A 25,762-nucleotide genomic window follows, 5' to 3' on the forward strand; every position below is an offset into this window, starting at 1 on the left:
CCAAAGAAAAGTAGCCAGTTTCTTGGCTAAAAGTCAAAATGTCCTTGGGCCTCTTAGCAACATACTCTGTTCCAAAGGCCCAAAATGATCAAAGTATTTGGGAGCTCTTATCTAATCCCTAAAAGATTTTAGGGTTACCTCTTCCGAGGGGTAATGTTAGAGCACCAAAAAGTCCCACTTAAAAGAAAGAAAAAGAAAGAAGAAAGAAGAAAGAAAGAAAAGAAAAAAGAAAAGAAAAAAACCTGGGGAGGTAGCTCAGCAGTTAAGAGCACTGGTTGCTCTTGCAGAGGACCCAGGTGATGGGGAGATATGGGAGGCGTTGGAAGGGAGAGAGTGGGCATGGATTTGATCAAAACACCTTATATGCATGTATGGAAATTTGCAATAAAGTTTTAAAAATATTTTATTTATTATTTTTATTTTATATGTATGAGTGTATTGCCTGCATGCATGTGAGTGCACCCATGTTGTGCAATGCCACGGAAGTCAGAAGAGGGCTTTGGATTCCCCCGGAACTGGAGTTAGTGACAGTTCATAGCTGCCATGTGGGTGCTGGGACTCAAACCCAGGTCCTCTGCAAGAGCAGTCAGTGCTCTTAACTGCTGAGCCACCTCTCCAGCCCCAATAAATTTTTTTAAAAAGTTAAAACAACAACAAAAAAGAAAGCAGGTTGCTCAGGAGCCAGGGGAGGAAGTCTGTAGGTGTCCTCCATGGTCTGTGCTTCGGCTTCTGCCTCCAGGTTCTGGCCCTGAGCTCCTACCTTGGGTTCTCTCAGTGATAAACTGTGACCTGGGAGATGTAAGACAAAATAAATTCTTTCCTCCCCAAGCTGGTATTGGTTGGAGTGTTTTTTCACAGCAATTGAAGGCAAGCTAGGACAGGATACTACAGGAAGTCATGAGTTCCCTGAAGTTAGAGGTGATGAAGGGGAGGTGTAGGAATGGCTACTTGGCAAGATGGGCCAACCTGAAATGGAATTTTAACCAAGGAAACTTGGGTCAGTATGACTCTGGTCTTACTCTGTTGCCCTGTAATGCATAAAGGGTGTCCTTGAAGCTATTTTTCACTGTCCAAACCATTGATCTTGCCCATCACTCTTTGCTACAAGTGAAGGAGAGATACTTTGAGGATCACGTTTGGTTTAGGGAAAAAGAGCTCTTAGTCTCTTCTGTCTTTGCAGTTCCTTATTTTCTAAGATTCTGCTAGTGGGAACATACCCTCTCACCTGGCCTGTTGTCCAGTCATGAGAACACACCTCCCTATTGGCCAGGAAGGAGGTGCCCTTTCCCCATAACCACATCGTCATCCCTTCCTTTCCTCTCTAGCTACCTTAGATACATCTCTCTGCTCTGGCCTCCACCCCATGGAAACTTGGTGTGAATCACACTCATTCCCACCATTTCCCTTTTGCAAACAGGCCAGCATACATTAGCACATAGCTATGTGTATACAAATGCTTAATGGCAACATGATATGGAGCGTTGATCCCAACCACATGACCTCTTCAAAGGTCTTGTTAATAGGGCCTCAGGGAGGCAGTTGGATCTCAAAGTTCCAAGGGTCTGAGATCTAACCGTGATGATTCTAATGAAACCACCTGCCCTGCCAGGAGCCCTGTTCCTCATGAGGATGACCATGGAAGAGCTCAACCATCTCATGTGGACAATGGATCCTGCTGTTCAGCTTTTCATTGGTGCGTATTAGGCAAAGAGCAGAGATCTTCATGGTACATTTCTGTTCTACCTAGAGGATGCTGAGAAAATGTCAGTATTTAGGTCCCAGAGCAGCAACTGAGAAGATTCTCAGGAGGGAACAAACACAGGATTATGAAAATCCCTGGATGGGTCTTAGGGTTGAGAAATCGGGGCCAGAGGAAGAAGTATCTGGGAGCTTCAATCCTCCACCTGGATGTCTGTGCTGGTGTGTCAACCCTTAAGAACCTGTAGGTGTTGAACAGCCCTTTAAGTTAGTGAGGAGACTGAGTTCAAGAGAGATACACTTTCAGTATCTACAATGAGGAAAGGCGCTCTTCTTTACCAAGGGTATTTGTTAATCTACTGCTGTACAACAAATTATCATGACTTTAGTAGCTTAAAAGAGCACCCATGTATTACTTCAGTTTCCTTGTGGGTGGGGTCCGGGTGTGGTTTGCCTGAATCCTTTCCTCATGGTCTTAGAAGTTGCAGCCAAGTTACTGGCTTGACTGTGTTCCTTTCTGGAGCTCAGGGGCTTCAGTGTGTGTGTGTGTGGTTGTTGGCAGAACTCAATTCCTATTGGTTGCAGGACTGTGACCTTACCACATGGTCCAGAGGCAGTTTACATCACAGCTGCTTACCTTTCAAGTTTAGCAGAATGTCTTTCTCCAGTCTGTTAAGATATTACATCACGTGTGAATGATGTGATCCTGGAAGTCAGTTCCCATCATCTTTGCCAACAGCACAACCTACTCAAGAGAGAGACTTTCCACAAACATTGAATCTAATATAGCCCAGTCAAGATGGGACATCTTTGCCTTAATTATTCTGGCAAGAGTGAACTGTTGCTCACACTGGAGAGAGTTTAAACAGGTGTGTGATCTACACACTGAGCATTTCACAAATCTCATGTATCTCAAAGGAGCTTGAGGTGGAGATGGCAGAAGCAGTCACTGACTCGAATGAAGATGTGTTGGGGGAAACAGAGGACTTCGAACCTCTAGAATCAGAGGATGATGGTAAGGAAGTCAACTACATCTCAGCACCCCTGGTCCCTCTTGGCCACTCAACACCATCTCTATATCAGGTACCTTCCAACAAGTCACCAACCTCCTGAACGTCATGGACAGTGAGTCAGCGAAGACAGATACTACAGGGTCAGGTTTGGACGTGCGGAAGACCTTGGCCTCAGTAATAATCACAGAGAAGGCCACCACCCATCCTTCTGCGGTGATGAATGCTCTCATCCGCTGCCTGAAGGTGCCGGAGGTAGGTCTATGCTATCCCTCACACCTCCTGTTAGACTAGACACCTTCAGGTGCCTAGGTATCCACATACCACTCAACATACCTTTATGGTCACTATGGACAATACCAAGTGCTGAGATGTGAAGATGAGGCACACTGGAGATGCTCATTCCTCCAGGGTCGGTTGGACTCAAGGGTGCAGGTTTTGAAAGCTTCCGTATGTCTGACATGGTGGGACTGACTGGAGACTGGACTCTGGATCAGCTGGTGTTGCAGTCTGCTCAGGTTACCAGAACAGAGGACCATAAACTCTGGCTGAAACAACAGAAATGTGCTCCTCTCAGTTCTGGAGTATGGAAGGGCCTGGTCAAGGTGCCTGCAGATCTGGTTTCTGCTAAGGCCCTTCCTGGCTTACTGAGAGCTCCCTGGCACTAGCACATCTTCATGGATTTATCTCTATGCTTGGGGAGAGAGAGAGAGAGAGAGAGAGAGAGAGAGAGAGAGAGAGAGAGAGAAACACTCTTGTTTCTCCAAAAAGATATCAGTCCCTCCAGATTAAGGCCTTGCCCTTCTGACCTCATTAAATCCTAAATACCTCCCAAATGCCAATTTCCAGACTTGAGCTTGGGGTTTCAACATATAGATTTCGAGGTAATATAGGTACATGTGTACGTGTAAGCCCATGTGCACATCCACAACACATACACACCATCAGTCATTTTCAAATATAGCTGTTCAAATATGGTTTAAGGCTCACAAACCAGCTGTTTGATCTAATCTAAACCATGCCACCTTAGATGGTGTTAAGTGCTGCTCACATTCAGGAGGCATATTTCCTGTCTCAAGTCCTCCTTAGCAGAGGGAAGGGCAGGGTGATCCTGCCTACTGGGAGCTCAAACCAGCCCAGTAGCCAGTGTGTGGACAACCTTGTGTGTTGACTGCCTGACACCTGCCTGGCTGATCTGCCTGGCTGACTAGTGACAGTGCAATGAAGACAGATGTGACCAACAGGGACCACTGGATGAGTGGGAGGAAGTAGGAAGGGTTGAAGAATGGAAATCTGGTCACTGGAGGATGGTGGTCACCTTCTCTAGGTGTGTTGCTAGAGGAGAGTGGGGAGGGAGAGGAGGTGGGCTGGTGGCGCACCACTGGGGGACTTCACCACCCCTTACTGCTATCTGCCTGGTTGTTCCCAGATTTCCACCCAGCGCAAGGTGAACATCTACAGCATCCTGCAGATCATCGAGCTAGAGGAACGCTGTGTGCAGAGGCTGGTGGCCATAGCCTCCAAGGAGATGAGGGATATCCCCGAGGTAGGGGGGCCCAGCTCCCCGCTGCTGGCCTAGGAGCTGGGCTTCTGCTGAGCCTGGCCTAGGCTGCCTCACAGTGCCAAAGCAGACTGAACCCAAGAGGGTCGGGAGGGTGGGAGTGGGGCTCACAGCAGCCTGGTCTGTGGTGGCACGCCTCCTGTCCCCTGAAGACGGAGGGCTTCGAGAAGGCAGAGGTGGACAGCAACACTCTGGTGGCTCTGTCCCAGAACCACTTCAGCTTGGGCATGTACGAGCTGCAGCACCACCTCAAGCCGCTGAACCTCACCAACGAGTTCGTCATTGTCACCCTGGCCAAGCTGGCCAATGGCAACGGTAGGGCTCGGGGCCCCTGGCCTAATTCCAGGCCAGTTTGAGCTGGCCCAGGACCCCTTCTTCTCTCTGTTTCTGTGTCTTGACCCCTTCCCCTCTCCCTCCTCTCTGTGCCATTCCTTCTCTGTGTCCACAGGTCTAGCTCTTCCTGCTGAGACCCCCTTTCTCTGTCCCTGTCTCTCTCCCTTCCCTTCCCCTTCATCCCTTCTCTGCCCTCTACTGCCCTGTTTTCTCTTCCCACCTCCATTTCTGTTTATCTTCTTTCTTCTTCTTTCCTCCCACAAACATGTGCTGAACCCCTGCTCCAAGTGGACCTGGGATGGGTGTTGAGCCCCAAGGATAAGACACATGTGATCCCTGCCTCTAGAAAGGAGCATAGACAGGCAAACAGGAAATTAGATGCGTCTATCGGATAGCCTGTACGACGAGAACAGCCAAGTGGCTGTTGGAGAGCATGTGCGGGGCCTGCCCTGGGTGAGACAAGCCATACTCCAGTTGAGGCGTAAAGAATGAGAGGAAGGCATCAGTGCGTCCGTCCGGGTGAGGGTGCACGTCCCAGTGGGAGAGAACACCTTGGGAAATGCCCTGAGGCAGGAAAAAACTTGCTTCCTGTAGGAGCTGAGAGGTGCCCAGTGACTAGAACTTCAGCATAAGGTAAGCATTAGGCGACGGGGGCAGTTAGCAGGAGTCCTGACTTCATTAAGGGTATAGGGAGCTGGTCACTGCCGATTTGTGGTCCAGAGAGCGGGCTCTGGCTTCCATATGGTTGGTGAACAGCTGGGAAAGGTGGGGTGGGAGAGGCTGGCAGCTTGGGCCAGGACCCATTTGGTGGTCAGTGGACAGCTGCAGCTGGACCCTGGTTGATGGAATTTGCTTGTATCCTGAGTAGCAGAGTGGGAATTAGGCAGCGGGGTGGGATTGGAAGCACAGGAGAGGTGTGAGGCTTTGGCTCTGGCTTCCATATGGCTGGTGAACAGCTGGGAAAGGTGGGGTGGGAGGGGCTGGCAGCTTGGGCCAGGACCCATTTGGTGGTCAGTGGACAGCTGCAGCTGGACCCTGGTTGATGGAATTTGCTTGTATCCTGAGTAGCAGAGTGGGAATTAGGCAGCGGGGTGGGATTGGAAGCACAGGAGAGGTGTGAGGCTTCAGATGAAGGGTCTGGCTTTGAGAGTGATCCCAGCAGAGTCTGGGCAGGAAGTATATTTCTGGATAGAGAGGTCCGAGTGCAGGTCTGGGCATGGCCTTTCTGTGGCCTTGGCTCACATGTGGTGTTAAAAGCCACTGTCACCCAGGGAGTGAGAGTACAGAGGAGAGAGCTGGGGGCAGGGACCCAGTCTGTAGGACCCAGGTCAGAAGGGGTCTTAGGAGGCACCCCAAAAGCACCTGCATGGGGGTGTCAGGGACCTGAGAGAAGACAGCACAGGTGTTCCTCAACTTACAATGTGGTTACATCCTTATAGACCCATAGAAAGATGGAAATATCCTCAGACACTAAGCGCTGAGCCACCTGACCCACCAACATCCTGGCTTAGCCTTTCATCAAGCTGAGCCTTGTCCCTCTTGTGGGGCTGGGCTGCTTGGGGCTCTGAAAAACAAAGTTCACTTAGGGCCAGCCCAGGAAAAGGTCCAAAGCCAGAGGCTGAAGCAGGGCTTCTACTGAGTGCAGATAACTTTTGCTCTACTGTGCAGTCAGACCACTGTAAATCAGAGCTATATGCAGTCCAGAGAGGACCAAGGCACCAGGGTGTCTATTTCTGCTGAGGGGATAGTGGGACCAGGCTGGAGGAGGGAGAGCATTGCCTGGTATTCTGGGAATGGAGGCCTGGCTGGGAAGGAAGGAGAAAAGGGATCAGCAGCTGGATGACCTGCGGGACACAGGAGGACCTAGGCCTGCAGGTGCTGATACCAAAGACCCAAGAGAGGGGCTCAGCCGGGGAGGCAAATGGAGAACTGGTTCATTAGAAACACAATAATTGCAGTTATTGTAAAATCTGAGGAAGTTTGGTGCGGTGTTCTCAGCCTAAGTGGGGGGCCAGACTTGGAGGGAAGGACAGACCCGAAGTGGGGAGGGGGGTAGCTCGTCACTGTATTCTTTCTTTCACGTCTGTCAGTCCTCTGCCTGCTGACTTCCTCTGCTGGCCTCTTGCCTTCCCCTCTCATCTACCACGATCCATCCAAGAACACCGAGAGCCTTCAGGAGCAGATGGCTGCCCCGCGTGCTGCCAGCCTGGAGTCTCCCTTCCTTTCTACCCCCGCCCTGCCCTGCCCTGTGGCTCTCTGTGCCCTCTTCCTCCTGTTCTTCTGCACATCCTCCTTTTCCCGTTCTGTTTCTAGCTCACTCTTTTTCACTCTTTTCACTAACGTTACCCTGTTCACTGTGTTCCCAGGAAGGGTTTTCTGGTGGACTGTAGGTGGTAGATGGTAGGGTCATCCTCTCTGCCTTCTCCCATCTCACCCCATCCCTGATGCCCTGTGGCCTCTCAACGCCTTACAGTGTTTGAGTTCGTGCCATATATGGGCATCACCCTGGCTACCATATTCATGATGCTGAGACTTGCCAACGAAGCCAAGATGCGCCAGGTGATCTGTAGTGGTGCGTGTTCCACTTTGGGCCTGTGGGTCTGACTTGCTCAGGGTGCTGGAGGGAGAACGCAGGGTAAGGAGCAGGAAGGGGGATTGTTGAGGACAGGTATGTGGGTTCCCACCCCAGCGCCGCCCCCACAGAGCGGTTGCTCAGTCTCTTTGTTTAGCCTGTGATCTGCTCCTTTGGGGGCAGGTGACAGGGTAAGGAGCAGGAAGGGGGATTGTTGAATGACAGGTATGTGGGTTCCCACCCCAGCGCCGCCCCCACAGAGTGGTTGCTCAGTCTCTTTGTTTAGCCTGTGATCTGCTCCTTTGGGGGCAGGTGGCTGAGGCATGTGGGCACCTTCTAGACCGCGGCCATCGCTGTGTGCTTCTGCGAAGCTTGCTCTGTACTTAAGCATTTCAGAGAAGGGTGAAGGACATTTGTAGGAAAGAGAGGGCGGGAACAGATTTCCCTTTGGGGCTTGGTTCAGAGACCTTAGAGGCTGTGATTCGGTGTTTAACACTAGTGTGGGCCAAAAAAACTCCTAATGCCTGAGAAAGAGGGTCATGTGTGTCTCTGCTGCCCCTCCTGGGATCCCCACGTTGTGGGCAGAGAATCATTCCGGGCCCCACTTTGACCCTGCATCCCTAAGAGGGAAGGCCTGGACACACGTGTGCTCAACGTTTACATGGACATGCAGAATCAGGGAGCTGTGAGGGGCTCACAGAGCAGAGAGGAGGGGGTCTTGGCAGCCCGGAGTGTGTGGGCGAGGGAGGAGGGGCCCTACTTCAGGCCCCTTGGCCCTATGCACTTGTGCTGCTGGCAGCCATGGAGACTTTCTGTGAGATGGTGCAGCTTTACCTGAGACACCTGGAGGACAGCCTGTATCCCGTGATGACGGAGGACTACTTTGTGCTACTTTGTGACTGTGTAGCTGCAGCACCAAAACCCTGAGGTGAGACATGTCCTTCTTGGATTCTCCTGGACACATTCCCCAGACCAGGGTCAGAAGATGCTGAGGGGCCACTTGGCCCAGCCTCATTCCTGGGGCCCTGGAGAGTCTAGGACTCTGTGTATAGAAGCTGTTTCCATGCCAACTCTGGGATGCAGGACAAACTTACAAACAAGGAAGTTGAGCTACAAGAAGTTAAACACCTGCCACAGATCACCTGACTCACGGGTGGGGCTCCCACTGTGTACAATGGGCACACTGCTCCAACCGTGGGTCCTTAGGGCATGGCCTGGAGTTTCTCTAACATCTCTGTGTATATGACCACGGATTATTTGTAGGGACTAATATCCTGGCCCTGCTGGGGCTCTGGGACCCCATTTCCTGTGCAGGTAAAGCTGGGGGTCATCAAGTCCCTAAGGCCAATGCTGAGCCTCCTCTTGCCCAATGATGACCTGCGGGAACAGGTCTATGACTACATCCCCCTGTTGCTGGCTGAGTTCCAGGGTGGCCTGGAGGCCCTCTTCATCACACAGGTGAGGACCAGGCTCAGGAAACCAGAGTCTTTAAACATTCAAGGGGTATCAGCAGGTCCAACAGCTGTGGCCTATATTGGCTGGGTAGCCTGGCACTGTGGGTCTGTGGGATGTAAGCTGTTGTTCCAAGTAGAAGAACCAGATCTCAAAAGGTCTGGGAGGCCACAGGCAGGCCATGGCTATTATGTTAGAGTCTTATGGATACTGTGACTAAGAACCATAGGTTTAGGGATGGAGAGATGGCTCAAAGGTCGAGAGGTCTTACTACTCTTGCAGAGGACAGAGGACCAGAGTTCAGTTCCCAGCACCCATGCTGGATGCCTCACAACCACCTGTAACTCCAGTTCTGGGGGATCTGAAGGTCTTTTCTGTCTTCTGTGAACACTGTAGTTACGTGCACGTGCACACACACACAAAATTTAAAATTTTTGAAGCGCCCAGAACCAGGTTCTTCAGACTTTGGCTAATTAAACCTAAGGAGACATTTCTCTTTTAATATTTTATTTATAATTTTTATTTTATGTGTATGAGTGTATTGCCTGCATATATGTAAGTGTACCCAGGTCATGCAATACCTGTGCAGGACAGAAGGGGCTGTTGAATCCCTGCAACTGGAACTATGGATGGCTTTTAGCCGCCATGTGGGTGGTGGAATTCAAACCTGGGTCTTCTGCAAGAAGAGCCAGTGCTCTTAACTTCTGAGCCATCTCTCCAGCCCCACAGACATTATTTCTAAGTAAGGTCGTAGTCTGAAGCTTCAGGTGGAATTGACTTTGGAGCCTCTGCGGCCTCTAACACTTGTGAGGCAGAAGCTTTGCAGGTACTGAGTGGAGGCCTGACTTGGGCTGATACACATAGCAAAGGAGCAAGCACCTTTGTTATAAAAGCAAGAAGACCCATCTAGAGAACCACCTGTAGGTCACTGTGGACGTGGACGAGGACTAGACTTAGATTCACTTAGTTTCACCTCTAAGTGAACAGGAGAGGTAGAAAAGGCCTTGAATGCCTTCTCAGTGGCACTTTCCAAGTTTATTGTGCACAGGAACCAGCCAGCGCTGATGGGAATGTAGGGTTGGGTTCAGACTAAGTGGTGGTACCTGAGCCAGTACATCTAGTCATCTGGTTGTGTGTGTGTGTGTGTGTATGTGTGTATGTATGTGTGTATATGTATGTGTGTGCATGTATGTGTGTGTATGTGTGTATATGTGTGTATGTGTGTGTGTGTGTGTGTGTGTGTATGTATGTGTGTGTATGTGTCTGTGTATGTATGTATGTATATGCATGTGTGTATGTGTGTACGTGTGTGTATGTATGTGTATTCATGTGTGTATGTATATGTGTATATGTGTGTATGTGTGTATGTATATGTGTATGTGTGTATGTATGTGTGTATATGTATGTGTGTGCATGTATGTGTGTATATGTGTGTATGTATGTGTGTGTATGTTGTGTATGTGTGTGTATATATGTATGTGTGTATATGTGTGTGTATGTATGTGTATGCATGTATGTATGTGTGTATGTATGTATGTGTGTATATGTATGTGTGTGCATGTATGTATGTGCACCCATACATGTATGTGGAGGCCAGAGGAGGACGAACTTGGAGCTATTTGTCAGGTAGGCTGGCTGACCAGCAAGCCTCAGTGATCCCCATGTCCCCAAGTCTCTGATCCTGGGGTTCCAAGCATGTCCTGCCACACATGACTTTTTGTTTCTGTTTGTTTTGTTGCAGTTGTTGTTTCTGTGGTTTGTTATGTGTCTTTCTTGTGTCCCACATATCGTGCATATTCCATTCCCTTTTTTATTTCCATGTGTGTGTATATGTATGTGTGTGCATGTATGTGTGTATATGTGTGTATGTGTGTGTATGTATGTGTATGTATGTATGTGTGTATGTATGTGTGTGCATGTATGTGTGTATATGTGTATGTATGTGTGTGTATATGTGTGTGTGTATGTGTGTGTATGTGTGTGTATGTGTGTGTGTATGTGTGTGTGTGTGTGTGTGTGTGTGTGTGTTGGCCAGTGAGGGGTGCTGTACCACTCAATGGCCTGCTGAGTAGCAAGGAACTAGAGTGGTTGCCACCTGAAAGCATCCCTTTTGCAGGTCTTGAGGCGGATTCTGGAAGTGTCAGTCACCACCAACACTCCCATTCCCCCAGTGCTGCTACATCCCATTTTCACAGAACTGTATGTCCAGGTGAGGTCAACAAGGGCCGCCTCAGGGAGGGTCGGCAAGAAGCCCTCAGGATGCGGCCTGCCCCTCCCCCTTGCATCCCACCTGAGCTCAGGCACAAGGGCTGGACTGCCTCTGGGGCCCGTCCTCTGCCCCGTCCCTCACCCTCCCTCACGGCCTCTTCCCAGGTGTGCAACAAGGCCCCCGCCCCCCTAGCACCAGTTCAGCAGCCAGAACTTGGCGGAGATCCTGCAGTGCTTCATAGCCCCGGGTGAGGTCTTCCAGGGAGACCCGCTGCAGGAACTGGGCGGTCCCTAGCCCAGCGGCTAACACTGATGTGCTCCTTCCACCCTGCAGCCCGTTCCTACCCCAAGGAGCTGATGAACTCCTTCAGCCAGGTGGAGATGAGCAGGGAGGCCGTCTGTTTGGGGACGCTGTCCCTGATCAGGGCAGTGGTGAGCGCGGATGGTGAGCTGGGTGGGGTGGACCGGCACCCTGGGCAGGGTGGGGGAGGGGGCTCCACTTGTATCCGAGCCACTGCTTCCTGTCCTAGTTTTGCAGTCCCCAGTGAGTGCCTTGATTGCGTCATGTTTTATAATCTTAAACCTACGGCGCACTGTGGCTTCCGCCCCACCCCCACCCTCTGTGTCCGACTTTCAAGTCAGCCTGGATCTGAGGCCGAACCAGATCGTGCAGGCATAACCCTAAAGCCCACAGTGTACCCTCAGTCTCCGACTCTGATCTCTATGCCCTAACTCTAAGCCTGGCCTTGGCATCAAAGGGCAACTTGAAAAGGGCCTGCCTTTGCCCAGTGGGAGAATTGGGGCCTTCCACCGACTTCAAACGTCCCTTTTAAAGTGAAGTGAGATCTTTTTTGCCTCTGTTGGATGGAGGTGATAAAAACACCATCTAGAACTGTCTCAGCATTTGTTTTTGGCAAAAGGTCAAACAGCTTATTTTTAGTTTTGTGACCCATACAGTTTCTTGGACAGCTGTATACAGCAAAAGCAGCTGTAGATCTCTAAGTTTGACTATGTTCAATAAAACTTTATTTGTGAAAACCGTTTGGGGGTTGGATTTAGCCGGTTAGCTATTCTTTGCTTAATCTTTGCCCGAGGACACAAGAAACCAGCTCCTTACTGTTGACTGATGGGTTCAAACTGGGTGCTCAGTTGGATAGGGACCAAGTCTCGGGCACAACCGTCTGACTTTTTGACAGTTAGCCCAAGGCAGTAATTACCCAAAGATAATTAGATCAAGATATTCATTAAAACATTATACTAAAAGCAAAACATTAGAAATAGCCTAGATGGAGACTGGGGGGATAGCTCAGTGGGTAAGGTCCTTGTGCAAGCATGAATATCTGAGTTCAAATCCCTAGCACCCATGTTTATAATAGGTGCTCCCCAACATGGGGGGAGGGGGAGACATGGAAACAGGTAGATCCCTGGAGCTTGTTGGCCAACCAGCTTAGCTGAATTGATGGAAGACCCTGTCTCAAGAAATAAGGTGGAGAGTGGTAGAGGAAGACCCCTGATGTTGATTTGTTGATTTCTGTCTTCTGCAAATGCATACATAGATACATGCACCTGTACATACACACACACACACACACACACACACACACACACACACAGAGAGAGAGAGAGAGAGAGAGAGAGAGAGAGAGAGAGATACCCCCTGGGTCTCAGAGCAAGGTGCTACTGTTGATACTGAAAGGAAAGGATTGTGTGTGCCCAGGGAGCTCGTGGCCATTAAGGACCCCCAAGGAAGTGACACAAAGCTTGTGGGCTGTTAGAGAGGCCCTACCGTGAGGTGACAGGGACGAGCCACCTTGTGTTTCTGAGCCATTGTCCCCCAGGCTGATCGTCTTCTTTCAGATCCCAAAATGAACATGAAGACAATATACCTGGCTATCCGGGTTGTCAGGAACACCCTTTCTGATACCCGGCCCAAGGTAACAGGAGGGGGACCCTTCCAGGGCAGCTGGAGCTGAGGGGTGGAGGGCTCAGATGGAATAGCTGGCCTCAGCCCAGTCCGGAGTAGGGTCTGGGGAGAGTGAAGCCAGTGAGCTGTGGCTCTGCCACACAGACACTCCTCTCCTAGACCTGGGGTTTTCAAGTATTGTGCCCGGACTCCATTTTGGAGGGAGAAAAGGCCACTGGCTGTGCAGTTTGTATAGTGTCTGCTGCTTTGGAGAAAAGCCACTGGGAGACACACCCGCTCCCTCCCAACCAGCAGAATACCACAGTCAGGGGCTCCAAGGCAGCCACAGCAAACTTGGAATGCATCTAGCTAGGAAAGGGATGCCAGGGAGGGAGATGGCTTTGAGGAACATGGGGCAGGGTTTGTGGAGGGTGGGAGGATAGTACTGGAGATTTAGACAAAGCTGTCTTCAAACCCCAGAAGCCACCTAGACAGGATAACAATGACTGGTTTTGTGACCACCAACCCCCACCACAGTGAGTCTCGCCATGTAAATATCAGGGATGGTGCCCCAGCAAGTCTCCTAAGACTGAGTGTTAGAATGGCATGGGGGGTGGCTCTGAATGACACAACTGAGGTCCCCATGTGGGCATAGGACGACCAAGATCCCCAGATGAGGCAAAAACAGTAACCAGGTTGACCCTGAAACCCCTTCCAGCCCAGAGCATCCCCAGTTCCTGGGTGTCTCATACCACAGGTTTGGGTGTTAGATGCAAAGCCCTATGCTAGAGTTTGGCCCGCCCCAGCTGTACCCACCCTGCCTTGCAGGTAAGGATGGCAGTTTTGTGCATCATTGGCCAGCTGGTTCAGTCCGGCTTCCAGGAAAAGATCAAAGACTGGGTCTGAAATATGTGTCCACGCAGCTGACCTTATCCACTTATAAGCTGGTGAGTGACCCCTGTTTAGATCTGTGTAGACCTGTAGTGAACCTGCAGGTGTGGACCAGACATGTGCAGGAGGCCCAGTCACAGCCTGAGCACCCTGGGACCCAGTGTCTGGCCAGGGGCCCCTGTGGAGCAAAGAGACTAACTACCCTTGAGACCAGGGCAAGCTCCAGCCTGCAGAGATGCCTTGTTCTGTCTTCCAGACAAATCATCGGGAGTGCTTTTATCAGAGGGACTTGGAGGAGAAAATGGTCTACAAAGTCACCATTAATACTGTGAAGATCATAACTTCCTCTCTCAGCGGCATGACCAATGTGAGTTCCCTCCCCACCCAGTGGGCCAACACAGCAGAACCAGTGGGTCCCGGCTGCATTCTGAAGGCTGGCAGAGGAACTGAGCATGCTCAGAGTCCTGTACTTTCCCTTCGCCCATCCCCACTGCCTGGGGTACTGAAGGGACCTCTTCCTCTTTCCTGAGCTCTTGTTCCTCCAGACACAATCCAGCCAGAGTCAGGTTCTTAATGGGAACGAATTCTCCCTCTTTGAACCCATAGTGACTAGAGCAGTGCCTGGCACACAGTAGGTCTCACTACAGATCACTTGCCTTATTGCCTGAGGGGGAAACAAATGTATTGACTTTTATTTTTTATTTTATTGTTTTTATTTTGTGTGTATGAGTGTATTGCCTACATGTGTGTAAGTGCACCTGTGTCATGCAGTGCCCTAGGAGGTCAGAAGAAGGTATTGGATCCCCTGGAACTGGAGTTATGGATGGTTGTTAGCTGCCATGAGGGTGCTGGAAATTTAACCTTGGTCCTCTGCAAGAGTAGTCAGTGCTCTTAACCACTGAGCCATCTCTCCAGCCCCCTAAATATGACTTTTATAAACGTGACATAGCATTAAGGTTGGAAAAATAAGTGATCACGACAGCATCAAGAAGGGAAGGAGTGACCGTCTACTCATAAAGCCTTAGGCAAGATGCTTCTGGTCTAGTGGCAGCTCACTTTGATTGCAGAAATAATAAGGGTAAGGGTCCATGCAGGACCTGCATGTAGCAGGCACTCCATATATATGTGGCATGTATGATCTCAATTAATTACAAAGTAGCTTCTCTTATTTTATGACCTTGATTTTGCAGCTAATGAAACTTGGGCTCTGAGGGACTCATTAATTTGTTCAAGACCTCACAGCTGGTAAACAGTAGAGCCAGAATTAAAATGCCTTTTCTAATTCACCATGCTGCCTCTCCTGGAGCTGGGAGACTCTAGTCCTGGCAGTTAGAATAGGTCTACCCACTGTAGTTGATGTTGCTAGTGCAAGGGCTTTACACTAAACTCTGGGGTTGGGGTAAGTGAGGGAGCTCCGCATTAGTTAGGAGTATTGGTCCTCCAAGGAAAGATAAGCCAAGAACTTTACTAGTAACGATTCTCTAGAGACACAGGTCCAGTGGGAAACCTCTCTAGTCTCATTCCTTTTAGAGACACAGTCTATGGCCAAGCTGACAAGTGGGAAGGGTGCAGGGCAGGCTGGAGGCTGCGGGCTGGAGATGCAGGCTGGAGGCTGTGGGCTGGAGATGCAGGCTGGAGGCTGTGGGCTGGAGGCTGCGGGCTGGAGATGCAGGCTGGGGGCTGGGGGCTGGAGATGCAGGCTGGAGATGCAGGATGGATGTTGTTGACTAGAGGCTGCAGGCTGCAGGTGCAGGTGAGAGACTGTAGGCTGGAAGCTGGAGCCTGAAGGCTGGAGATTCAGGCTGGAGGCTCAAGGCTGGAGATGTGGGCAGAAGGGAAAGCTGTAGTGTTGTGGTTGGATTCCCTTTGCTGAAGTATTCTTCTCTTAAGCCCTTTCTCCTGCCTGCATTCAAGGGAAGGCTTCTTCACAGATTTCATACTTTTATCAAAGATATATGACATGTTCACAAAATACTGGATTTGTATTTGGTTGCATAAGTGGGTACTCTTGCCCAGCCAAATAAGTCTGATCATTGCAATTGGAGCATAGTTAGGTCACCTGTCTAGTTTGCATCTTCAGATGATTGAGGATCTAGATGAGGGCTCTAAGCAAAGGGTGTAGTAGGTATAGGGCTTGTATGAGGCTAGCAAGGATGGGATTTGGGCAGAGTGCATGCCAGGTCAGCTGTGTGGATGCTGCTTAGATGCCTCTCACCAAGTCCAATGTGAGCAGGAGAATCAGTGGAGGGCTGAGCCTGTAAGCCTTCAGGACAGCTCCTGGGTGGGGCTCACACTGTGGCTGAAGCCTGACCGATCGTGGGTGACCATGGGCTACCTCCAGCTAACCCTGGGTCCTCCTTTCCCTATCCCGACTCCAGGAGTTCTGGGTGAGGCTCCTGTGTTATATCATGGAGACAGACTATACAGAGGCCTTGACCCCAATCTGCATCAGCCTCACAAACCTGGCAGAGAACCAGATCCATGGCAAGGACACAGAGGCTGGCATGGCCGGCAAGAGCAAGCATGGTGGGCATCACCCCTTGTCAGCTGGTGGGGCTGGGAGGGTAGACTGGTTCCTTGCCACCCTCTCCACCGTGCTGCAACCAATCTACTTTCCCCTTCTCCAGGAAGCATCTAGTATCCTTCCTGCCATATCTGAGGAGGAGTTAAAACCCTGCAGACTTTCTTCATTGTGTCCCCATCTCTCTAGCCCTCACCCTGGGGTGGGGGTGCTCCTGAACCAGTCTCTGCTTGCTCTAGCCTCTCTGAGCCAGCTAGAAGAGCTATAACATCCTGATCAGTTCTGTGAAGCGTCTCTACCGTGATCCACCTGGGGAGGGCACTGTCAACAGCAGGCTCTAAGTGACCATGCCCACCTACTACAGTCACTGCTCTGCCCCCATCACAACCACATCTGGTCTCAATCAGGCTGCTTTAATGGTCCTGGGGCTTCACAGGGTGGGTGTGACTGGTTGGGGTAATTTAGGGGGAACCTTTTGGATCCAAGGTTGGCAAAAGGCAGGGCCCTAGTTCAATCTGAGAAACCTAGACAATCCCTTCCTGAGGCCTCTCATTTCCCACTCAAGGGCCAAGTCCTCTCCTGGGTTCCCACAGCAGCAGGGTCTTAGCAGGCCAGGCCCCTCCCCAGTCCATCTGCACACAGTGGCTTCGGTTTTCAGGACTCACTGGCTCCCAGCACCTGTAGAGAAGGACCAGGGGGTATCTGGGGTAGGGATTCTAATTACTGTTAGATAAAGAGAGACTGAGACACGCAGTAGGAGACAGGACATTGTCCTGGCCCACCAGGAAAGGGCCTACACGGCCTGAACAGACATCTAAACCCCCCTGTTAACAGGACTCTCCCCTCTTCCAGGAAGAAGTCAGTGCTGGTCTTCATAGGAAAAGCTCCTGGGCATGTACAGTCTTCATTTGGGGTGGGGGCAATGGGGTCATGCAGGGGACGCTCCTTCCAAGGTTAAAGTCCCCTTGGGGGACATGGGGGTGTCCTGCCATGGGTTAGGCAGCCTCAGCCTGGGTTACATTTCCTTCCTCAGTAGACCTGCCTGCACCCCAGAAGCTACTGGCCCGTCTCCTGGTGAGTGGCTTATCCTGCTCTGGCCTGATGCAACCTTGAGTTTTCCATTCTCAGATCCCCAGAACTAAGAGGGAGCCAAGGTGCCAAGAAGGAACTGGATATCGGGCAGAATGGTATCCCGGGTCCCACTTGTCTCTCTTGGGAAGAAAAATCAGAGGCAGTGTGCTCAGATGTCTGGGACCGACCTGAATCTGCTCTCCCATGTCCACAGCATCCTCAGGACAGCCCCCCTCCCCGCCCCATGGCCTGCCTGCCTCCAGATGAGCTCAGTCCTGTGGACACTAATCCAAGCCCCACTGACTCTCAAAGTAGAGAAGGAACTTGGGCCTGGTCTCTCATCCCACTCCCTCCTGCAGTGTCCTCTACAGGGGCCTCTCTGTCATGCAGCTCCTCAGGCTCTGTTTTAAAACCACCCACTCTGCCCGACTGCCTCTTTACAATGGGGGCTGTGAGCTCCCACATGTGCAGTAAGGTGCCTGGCCCTTGCTCCACCGACTTACTGGAGCCCTCCAGGTGTTGATGTCATCACTCTGCAAAGGAGAGGGTCGTGGGATAGCCATGCTCAACCTCCTGAGGACCCTGAGCCAGAGCATTGCCCCTCCATGGCCGACATGTGGGAGATAGAGATCCCGCTGTTGGTCCAGTACCTGGAAGGTGAGCTGTCCCCTCCGAGTGCCTGGGAGGGCACTAGTCATGTGGACTGACCAGCAGGAACCTGGGATCTGGTAGACCTGCACAGCCTCCTTTGGTCTTGAGAACTGGCTGTGTAGCTGGGGGAGGTGGGAAGGGATGTGTTCATGTGATGAGTTCATTCACGGAGGGCCTCAGACACTGGGATGAGGAGGCTGACCCAGTTGGGGGCAGCAGAAGAGGGCAGCCCTTGAGACCCGTTGCGCTCCTACAGACCACACTGAATTTACGTGGAACCAGAAGACCTGGGAGGACAAGTTAATTCAGGTGAGGCCAGGATGAGGGAAAGAAGAAGGGATGAATGGGAGGGCATTTGATGGGGGGTGGCATGTGGAGGGTCTAGGATCACGTAGAAGCCATGTTTCCCTTCTCTCAGAGCAGACTTGGAACCTATGAAGCCTATATCTGTATGTATCAGGAAGGGAGAACTGAGAGAGCCAAGCACCTGGAAAAGGAGCAGAGAGCACCCCCTCCCAGCACAGTCTCTGAAGTCACAGCCATTCCCCAGACACACGGGATGTCAGTGCTGGGCTGGGGATCCATGGACTGAAAGCTTTAGCGATCTAGAAAAGGGAGGCTGGAAAGAGCAAGCCCCTATTGAGGGCCACACCATCTTCCCAGAGCCCAGTGAGAACAAGCCTGGGGTTCCTTGACTCTGCCCACCAAAGTCATCTTCTCAGTTCCTGAGAAACTCCCTCAAGAAGACCTGTGGGACCAGCTGGAGCCTGCGCCTGAGCAGAGAGCTGAACAACCAGGTTGAGACCTTCCACAGCCCTTCTTTGGAAAAGGTTTGTCCCTATAGGAACAAGGTAGTTGGGGGGGGGGCTCCAGGGAGAGGCGAACCTCACGATGTTAGATCATACAGGTAAACTTGCCACGCCACCTCCAGTGGAGCCCCGTGAGGTTCTCTCCGTGGGTCGAGGCTGAGAAGACTTCAAAGGAAGAATGCCTCCTGGAGATGGCTGTGTTAAAAAGCATGCTGTGTCCTTGGCTGTTCTGCTTTAGTTCTTGTCTTCATTGCTGTCTTCATTCCTGTTCTTTCCTCATAGAGGAACTGCTTTGTACCTACTCAGGTCATCAGGCCCACCTTAAGAGAGACTAGATACGGATGATTTCCTGGGAACTCAGTTTCCCGATATTAGACTTCCTCCAAATGCTCAAACAATAAGTAAAGTAGCTAAGAATAGGCAACCTTGGAAAATTCTAGATAAGTTACAGCAAGAAGAATTATTTGTAAATAATCCCCCTGCTTCAGTCCCTAGAGTTGACTCAAGGAGATCAAAGGGATACTAAAAGAAGATTGCTGCCTACAGTTAAGACAGACTTTGGAACTGCCTGCGAGCTAAGGGGGAGGTAGGCTATGGCATCCCCTTAAGGGAAAAGAGAGCATATTTAGAATCCTCGAGCCCACTGATGAACCACTTCCTCATACAGGAGTTTATGAAAGAAATAATAGATGGGTAAATATTCAAGGAAGGAAAGTTTCATGGTATTCACTACAGTTTATGGATGGGTTAGCTAGATCCAGACCACCTTGGTGCCTTTTAACTAAAAGTCAGCAGCAAACTATATTTAAACAATTACAGGAAATATTAAAAACATAAAAAGTATAAAAATAAATTAGAAAAGCAAGCCTTTAAAGTTATATAGAGTTATAAGGAAGATGCTATTTCACAACTTCACTGACCTAGTCATTGGCCTCGGCCACCGAAACCTCAAAATTGAGAAAACGGAACCATAAAATTACCAACCATGAAATTTATAAGTAGCTGATGTTGCCAAACCACTAAGGGAAAAGGACAAATAGTCTAAGCACCTGATTAATTAGATAAGAACACGCTACACTGTACTGTATTGCTCTGATTTTGAATTGTATTTCTAAGAAAATGATTAACCATGAAATCAACCTGATGCTTGCACAATCTTGTTCTGTAACTTGTATAAAATCTGATGCTCCACTTTAGAAAATTACATTCAGATCATCAACCATCTCTTGTGTTGTGTCTGTTTGTCACTCGCCGAATCCTTGCCCACTCTCCGATTCCCTGTTCCCGTCGGACTGAGTGCTCCTGTCTGGGCTGGTCCGTCGCATTAACTGATTTTCAAAGACAATTCAATGGGGAATAGAATAATCTTTTCAATAAATAGTGCTATAACAACTGCATGGCCACATCCAAAAAAGTGAAACTGGGCTTTGTCACACTGAATCAAAACAGAAACAGACCCAAGATTAAGAGCCGGAAGTGTAAAATATAAGACTTCATGACCTCGGATTAGGCAAATCTCTCTGAGATACAACATTCACAAGTGCAAATGAGGGGAGAAACACAACTTGAATATCATGAAAATGTGTCTCTTGTACTTAAAATATGTGCTTAAAGTAATACCATGAAGAAACGGAAATGACCACCATGGAATGGAATAAAACAGTATGTTTCATAAGGAAGTGTCCACACATGTGCACATGTACAAACTGGAACTCACAGAAAAGGCAAGCCAATTAAAAACAGGCAAAGCACCAGGCATGGTGGCGCATGCCTTTAGTCCCAGCGCTCGGGAGGCACAGACAGGTGGATCTCTGTGAGTTCAAGTCCAGCTGGTCTACATAGTGAGCTCCAGAACAGCTGGGGCTATGGGGAGCCCTGTCTCCAAAAAGACCAAAAAATATAAAATAGAAATAAAATAGGCAAACCAGCTAAACGCTTTTCTTCAAAGTTGCTACACAAATGGACAGTAAGTGCATGAAAACAAATGTTCAAGATCATTATCAAAGGGAATGAACTCGACACCACAGTGGAAAAGCACTCCACGCTCCTAGGATATCTGCAATAGAAATGACAGTGCCAAGCTGGCGTGGTGGCGCACGCCTGTAGTCCCAGGAGGCAGGTGGCTCTCTGTGAGTTCAAGGCCAGCCTGGTCTATATAGTGAGTTCCAGGACAGCTGGGGCTATGGAGGCCCTGTCTCAAAAAAGAAAAAGGAAAAAAAGAGACAGATTTTATTCACTGGAATGGAGTGCTCCAAGCACGCATTCAGGAACAAAGGGTAAACAAATCAAAAGAGATTTCTTTACAGGAGTCAGGAAGCAATTAGCAGCGTGTGGCCTGTCTGCAAGACAGAGAGCCAATATTCACACAATAGTGTCAGTGAGGCACAGTTTCTGTTTTGTTTTATGTAAACATAAGGACACTGCAGTTCAGGACCTGGTCTGCAAACGCCCTATCTGCTCTGCCCTCATAGCCGCTCTAAGGCTACTGGTGACTGTGCTTGTAGTCAAGCATGCTCCCTGCAGAGTCCAAACAGGGCAGTGGGCTCCACTGGCAGGGATCCGAAAGAATGTAGCTGCTTTGAAAATGGTTTAATACGCTCCAAAACGTTAAAAATATACTTACTGCGTGACCTAGCAATTCTACACCGACCTATTCACGGCCTGGAGAAGCGATAAGCAAGAATTCAAGGAAGTAAAATGGCTCATGAGAATGCAGAAAAATAGTTAACATGAATAATATTAATAATCAAATATCAAAACATGGATTTCCCCCTCTTGACAGCACGGCCCTATGTCAGGGATTAGCTGGAAAAACTGCTAGGTGTGTGGGTGGGAACATACTGGTTCAATCTGTGTAGGAGAGGACTTGGCCTCCACTGTTAAAATGTATAATGGACCTGTCCAAATGTAGTCTGACCTCCCTGAACAACCTGTGTATTTATTTTAAAGGATATAGGAAATGCGTAGATATTTGCGCATTAAGTAAAAGCCCGCAGGACTGTGTGGCGAGCGCTACCCAGCAGCGGGCCACCTGGAGTCTGGGAGTAGAGGGCGTGAGCTGCTCCCGTCCTGCCTCTCCAGGGCTTTCTGTACAGGGCCTTGGGCTTCACCTTAGGCAGGAGCCTGCAGACCTACAGGGTGGAGGTGCTGCTGCTGGAGCTGCTCTACAAGACCGACTACAGCAAGGACTTTGACCGGGAGGTGAGGCACCCGAGCCCCCCCCCCCCGCCCTCCACGGAGAATGCATGTTCATGTGCCTCCATGCCTGTGCCCGTGTGTCCCTGTGTGCCCCTGCCCTCATCCTGGCCGGGCTCCCCTGAAGGGCGTGATCCTGTGCTTTGGCCTGTGTGCCCGGAGCCAGGTGAAGGCCGTGCTGAACGTGCTCCAGGACTTTGAAGAGAAGATCCAGGAGTCAGAGCAGTCCTGGCAGATTGGCACCTGGAGGGTAAGGACCCTCGCTGCCCAGTAGGTCTCGGACCCCGAATGCACAGCTCCTGGCACTCCTAGGTGCCGAGGAAAACATACGCCCGCCTTTGTGTCTGTCTGAGGGTCGAGGCTTTCGCCACAGGGCATTTGCTGTCAGATCATCTGATGGCCCTTTCCAAGACTCAGATATTGCCAGTCTTAGCCTTTGAACATTCATGCTGAGTTCCTTTGGCTAATAGTAGAGGTTTCCGAGGTGCAGAGCCTGGTTTGGTATAGCCTTGCAGAGCTAAAGATGTTGGGTAGGTGCCCCCAAGTGGCAAGCTCAGCCTCAGTGAGTCTCTGGTGCTAGGACAGAGGGACAATATTCCCACTTCTATAGGAGAGGATGGGAAAGTTTGTCTTGGTTTCCCTGACATGGCCTGGTCAGCAGGGAAAGTCAGGGTTTGAAGTCAGACTGCCACCCCCTCCACCCATCTCCCCCCACCCCCACTTTGCTCTAGGGGATGGTCCTGAGGACTGGCTGGGCTCTCAGAAGGAAAAAACCAGGTAGAGTCATCAATGCCTCCGGGTTTGGCCCTGGCCTTGGACTCTTACCCTGGGGTCTGATTGTTCTGATGGAGAAGACAGAGACTGTCTTCACACGGTAAAACCTGAGACCTAGATTTCAACCCAAGGCTCTGCAGTGTATGGGTGACCCTGATGACTGTCCAAGAGGGGTGGCCTTCAACACTGCGTCCCACTTAGAATGTCATTCACAGCACTTAAGCAGCAGGAAAGCGGGGCCAGAGCTTTCAGCTCTCACTTGATCCCCCCAAGCTCGGGAGCACTTGGCCTTGAATAGATGTCCAATGGGTGAAGGTATTGTTAACAGTTAGCTGGCTGGGACCCTTTTGTGCTACTGGGGATAGAAACTGTGGGTAGAGGGGAGCTCTTCCCAGGGCTGGTCTTTGGCAGTTTGTGTGGTCCTTGGTGTTTGACAACAGAGAGCAGCGGCAGGTGGCACCCTCTAGTGTCTCAACTTTCCCACCTTGGATGCCAAGGTGTCTGAGCCCTGGGGCTGCTGTGGTCCTGCCTGTCCTTGCTGTCACGCGGCTTGCTGCTGCTGCTGCTGTGCTGTGGATCTGCCTCTGCCACTGTCAAGGCTGCCCTGCGGCTCCTGCAGCTCTGTCACCGCTATTGCTCCTGTCTCCTGACACCACTTTGTGTTACCAGCTCAGCCTGCTGTACCAAGAGCAGACAAGTAAAGGCCACTTGAAAAAAGCCTTCCATTGACCTAACTGGAGCACTGGGGAGGGGAGGGTGCTGCTGCTCTGCTGTGGATCTGCCTCTGCCACTGTCAAGGCTGCCCTGCGGCTCCTGCAGCTCTGTCACCGCTATTGCTCCTGTCTCCTGACACCACTTTGTGTTACCAGCTCAGCCTGCTGTACCAAGAGCAGACAAGTAAAGGCCACTTGAAAAAAGCCTTCCATTGACCTAACTGGAGCACTGGGGAGGGGAGGCAGCACCTAAAGGTGACTCACCACAGTGAGCTGAGTAGCCACTTCCACAGCCAGGAGAGGGGTGTTTGCACCAAGCCCTTCATGCAAACGAAGGCTCATGTTTATACCAGTCACAGCCATCTCTCTGCCTCTGCTGAGCCACCAGGGGAAGTGTCCCCCTTGGGTCAGGATGGAAGGGATTGCAGGGAAAGTCTGGAGCCGGCTGCTTCTATCCTTCACAGTGGGGGCCTGGGCCTGGGAGCTGGAATAGCCTTGATGTTCATGTAGCTTCCTCAAGAGCATTCACGATGCCCAGTGCAGGTGAAGGTCCAGCTGCTGGCTTGACGGACAGCCCCTTTGCTCAAGGCAGCCGGAGTAACAAGGGATAATCCAACCGTGGCTAACTAGGGAGTTCAATTGCCCATCCTCCAATGTGCTTGCTTCTTGACAGAAAAATGAATTTCAGAAGGTATGCTTATCTAAGACTCATAATTGACACCGATTTTAAACTGATTTTAGTAGCGTTTTCCCAATGCGTAACCAGTACCCCAGGGTGAGATGGATTCTTCTCAGCTTCTCCAGTATGAGGGAGCATGTAACTAGTCTCTGCTATGAGCTTCGTCCCACAGCTCATGGGTGGTCCTGACATCTGTCACTGGACGAAGCTTCCCAGGGCAGGTAGGCCCTGGTCTCTCTGGCTCACTACTTCTTGCCCAGTGCTTAGTGTGTAATCAGCGTCCAATAAGGTTGCAAATTAAGTAATAAGTTGCTTGAAGAAACGAATGAGTGCTTCAGCACATAGAGAACAGTCTGCTGACGCCCTTAGGCCGACTTGACAGCTTCTTCAGTCATGGGCCAAAGACCGTCCTACACAGCCAGGGCAGTGCCTGCTCCTGCGGACAAGCTGGGCAACCCCTGCTCCCCCAGTGGTTCTTTTTATTTATTGTTCATTTTGTGTGTGTGTGTGTGTGTGTGTGTGTGTGTGTGTGTGTGTACCCCCTGCTCCCCCAGTGGTTCTTCTCTTTTTATTTATTGTTCATTGTGTGTGTGTGTGTGTGTGTGTGTGTGTGTATAGCTTCATGGTTGTGGGCACACTGTAGGGATGCAGGTGCACATGTGTACATGTGTGCGTGCATGTGGCAGCCTGAGGTTGACCCTGGGAATCATCCCCAATCATTCTTCTACCTTACTCATTGAGACAGGGTCTCTCAATCAAACCCAGAGCTCACTGATACGGCTAGTCTGGTCAATGTGGTCTGTCTCCATCTTCTGAGGCTGGAATTGCAGGCAGGCTGCCATTCCCACTCGGCATCTATGTGGGTTCTGGGGATCCAAACTCGTGTGGCAAGCACTAAGCCATCTCCCCAGCCCCCTTCTCCCCTTTCACTCCTGTGTAGAAGGACCACCCCTGGAGGCGGGAGACTGTGAAGCGTGCCCTCATGATGATGTATGGCTGTGGTCGTCCTCCTGCCACCCCCAGATGCTCCTCACCCACGTGGACAGCCCCATCACGACCAAGATCATTCACCACTACTCCAGCAGCTGCCAGGTAACCGTCATCTGGCTCTGGATCCTTCCTTGAGCCATACCGGTGGAGAATCGGCCTAAAAATGTACACAGGAAATGCCACCCAGGAGACATCAGGGCTTCCTGCCTGGCCAGCCTCTGGGGAGTCCACTGCTGACACCTGTGCTCTGGGGTTAGGCTGGGGAGGAGGGAGCAGCCCTCCCCTGAGTGCTGAATGGGTATGTCCCCAGAAGCACAGGGTGAGTCCCAATTCTTCCCAAGCTCTCCCACACCCCTGCCTTCACCTCTAGTCACTCTATACCTGGCCCAGGCCTTTTCATACAGGAGAGAAGTGGGCCGTCTTCAAAGAGACAAAGGTGTGGGGTGGTTTCACGGAAAGGTAGGGTAGAAGAAAGTAAAAAATCATATTTGAAAATCATGGTAAAATTCATATAGTAGGGACTGGGGAGATGGGTCGGTCAGTAAAGTGCTTGCTGTACAAGCACAGGTATGGGTGACTGCGCTCTCTCTGGGCGCAGTGTGCGCTCACTCCCTGCGGGTCTGCAGACTTCTCTGGGAAGCAGTGGCTCCGGGAGCGGCACAGCGGGTATCGGGTCCGCAGGCTTTCCCGGCGGCTGCTTTGGGTCCCACGTCTCTGGGAGTGACAGCAGC

The 25,762-nt window shown here is 50.7% G+C and overlaps 1 protein-coding gene across 1 annotated transcript in view; it reads left to right on the forward strand.

Annotated features, from left to right (window-relative positions):
• The first annotated feature begins 2,631 nt into the window (after positions 1 to 2,631).
• Mroh2a (maestro heat like repeat family member 2A) overlaps positions 2,632 to 25,762 on the forward strand; it is a 43,891-nt gene continuing 20,760 nt past the window's right edge. The window contains 26 exon segments of the mRNA XM_008834478.1: positions 2,632 to 2,713; positions 2,782 to 2,963; positions 4,138 to 4,254; positions 4,422 to 4,584; positions 7,076 to 7,174; positions 7,974 to 8,061; positions 8,063 to 8,102; positions 8,489 to 8,632; positions 10,743 to 10,835; positions 11,000 to 11,023; positions 11,025 to 11,082; positions 11,169 to 11,279; positions 12,692 to 12,768; positions 13,566 to 13,635; positions 13,638 to 13,684; positions 13,885 to 13,995; positions 16,007 to 16,154; positions 17,183 to 17,223; positions 17,737 to 17,815; positions 17,818 to 17,877; positions 18,128 to 18,180; positions 18,594 to 18,701; positions 21,762 to 21,881; positions 22,003 to 22,125; positions 24,982 to 25,039; positions 25,042 to 25,256. Of these exon segments, the coding sequence (XP_008832700.1) occupies positions 2,632 to 2,713; positions 2,782 to 2,963; positions 4,138 to 4,254; positions 4,422 to 4,584; positions 7,076 to 7,174; positions 7,974 to 8,061; positions 8,063 to 8,102; positions 8,489 to 8,632; positions 10,743 to 10,835; positions 11,000 to 11,023; positions 11,025 to 11,082; positions 11,169 to 11,279; positions 12,692 to 12,768; positions 13,566 to 13,635; positions 13,638 to 13,684; positions 13,885 to 13,995; positions 16,007 to 16,154; positions 17,183 to 17,223; positions 17,737 to 17,815; positions 17,818 to 17,877; positions 18,128 to 18,180; positions 18,594 to 18,701; positions 21,762 to 21,881; positions 22,003 to 22,125; positions 24,982 to 25,039; positions 25,042 to 25,256 (2,511 nt within the window).

This window comes from Nannospalax galili, unplaced genomic scaffold (genome assembly GCF_000622305.1).
Source record: "Nannospalax galili isolate Female #2095 unplaced genomic scaffold, S.galili_v1.0 scaffold771, whole genome shotgun sequence".
Classification (NCBI taxonomy): domain Eukaryota; kingdom Metazoa; phylum Chordata; class Mammalia; order Rodentia; family Spalacidae; genus Nannospalax; species Nannospalax galili.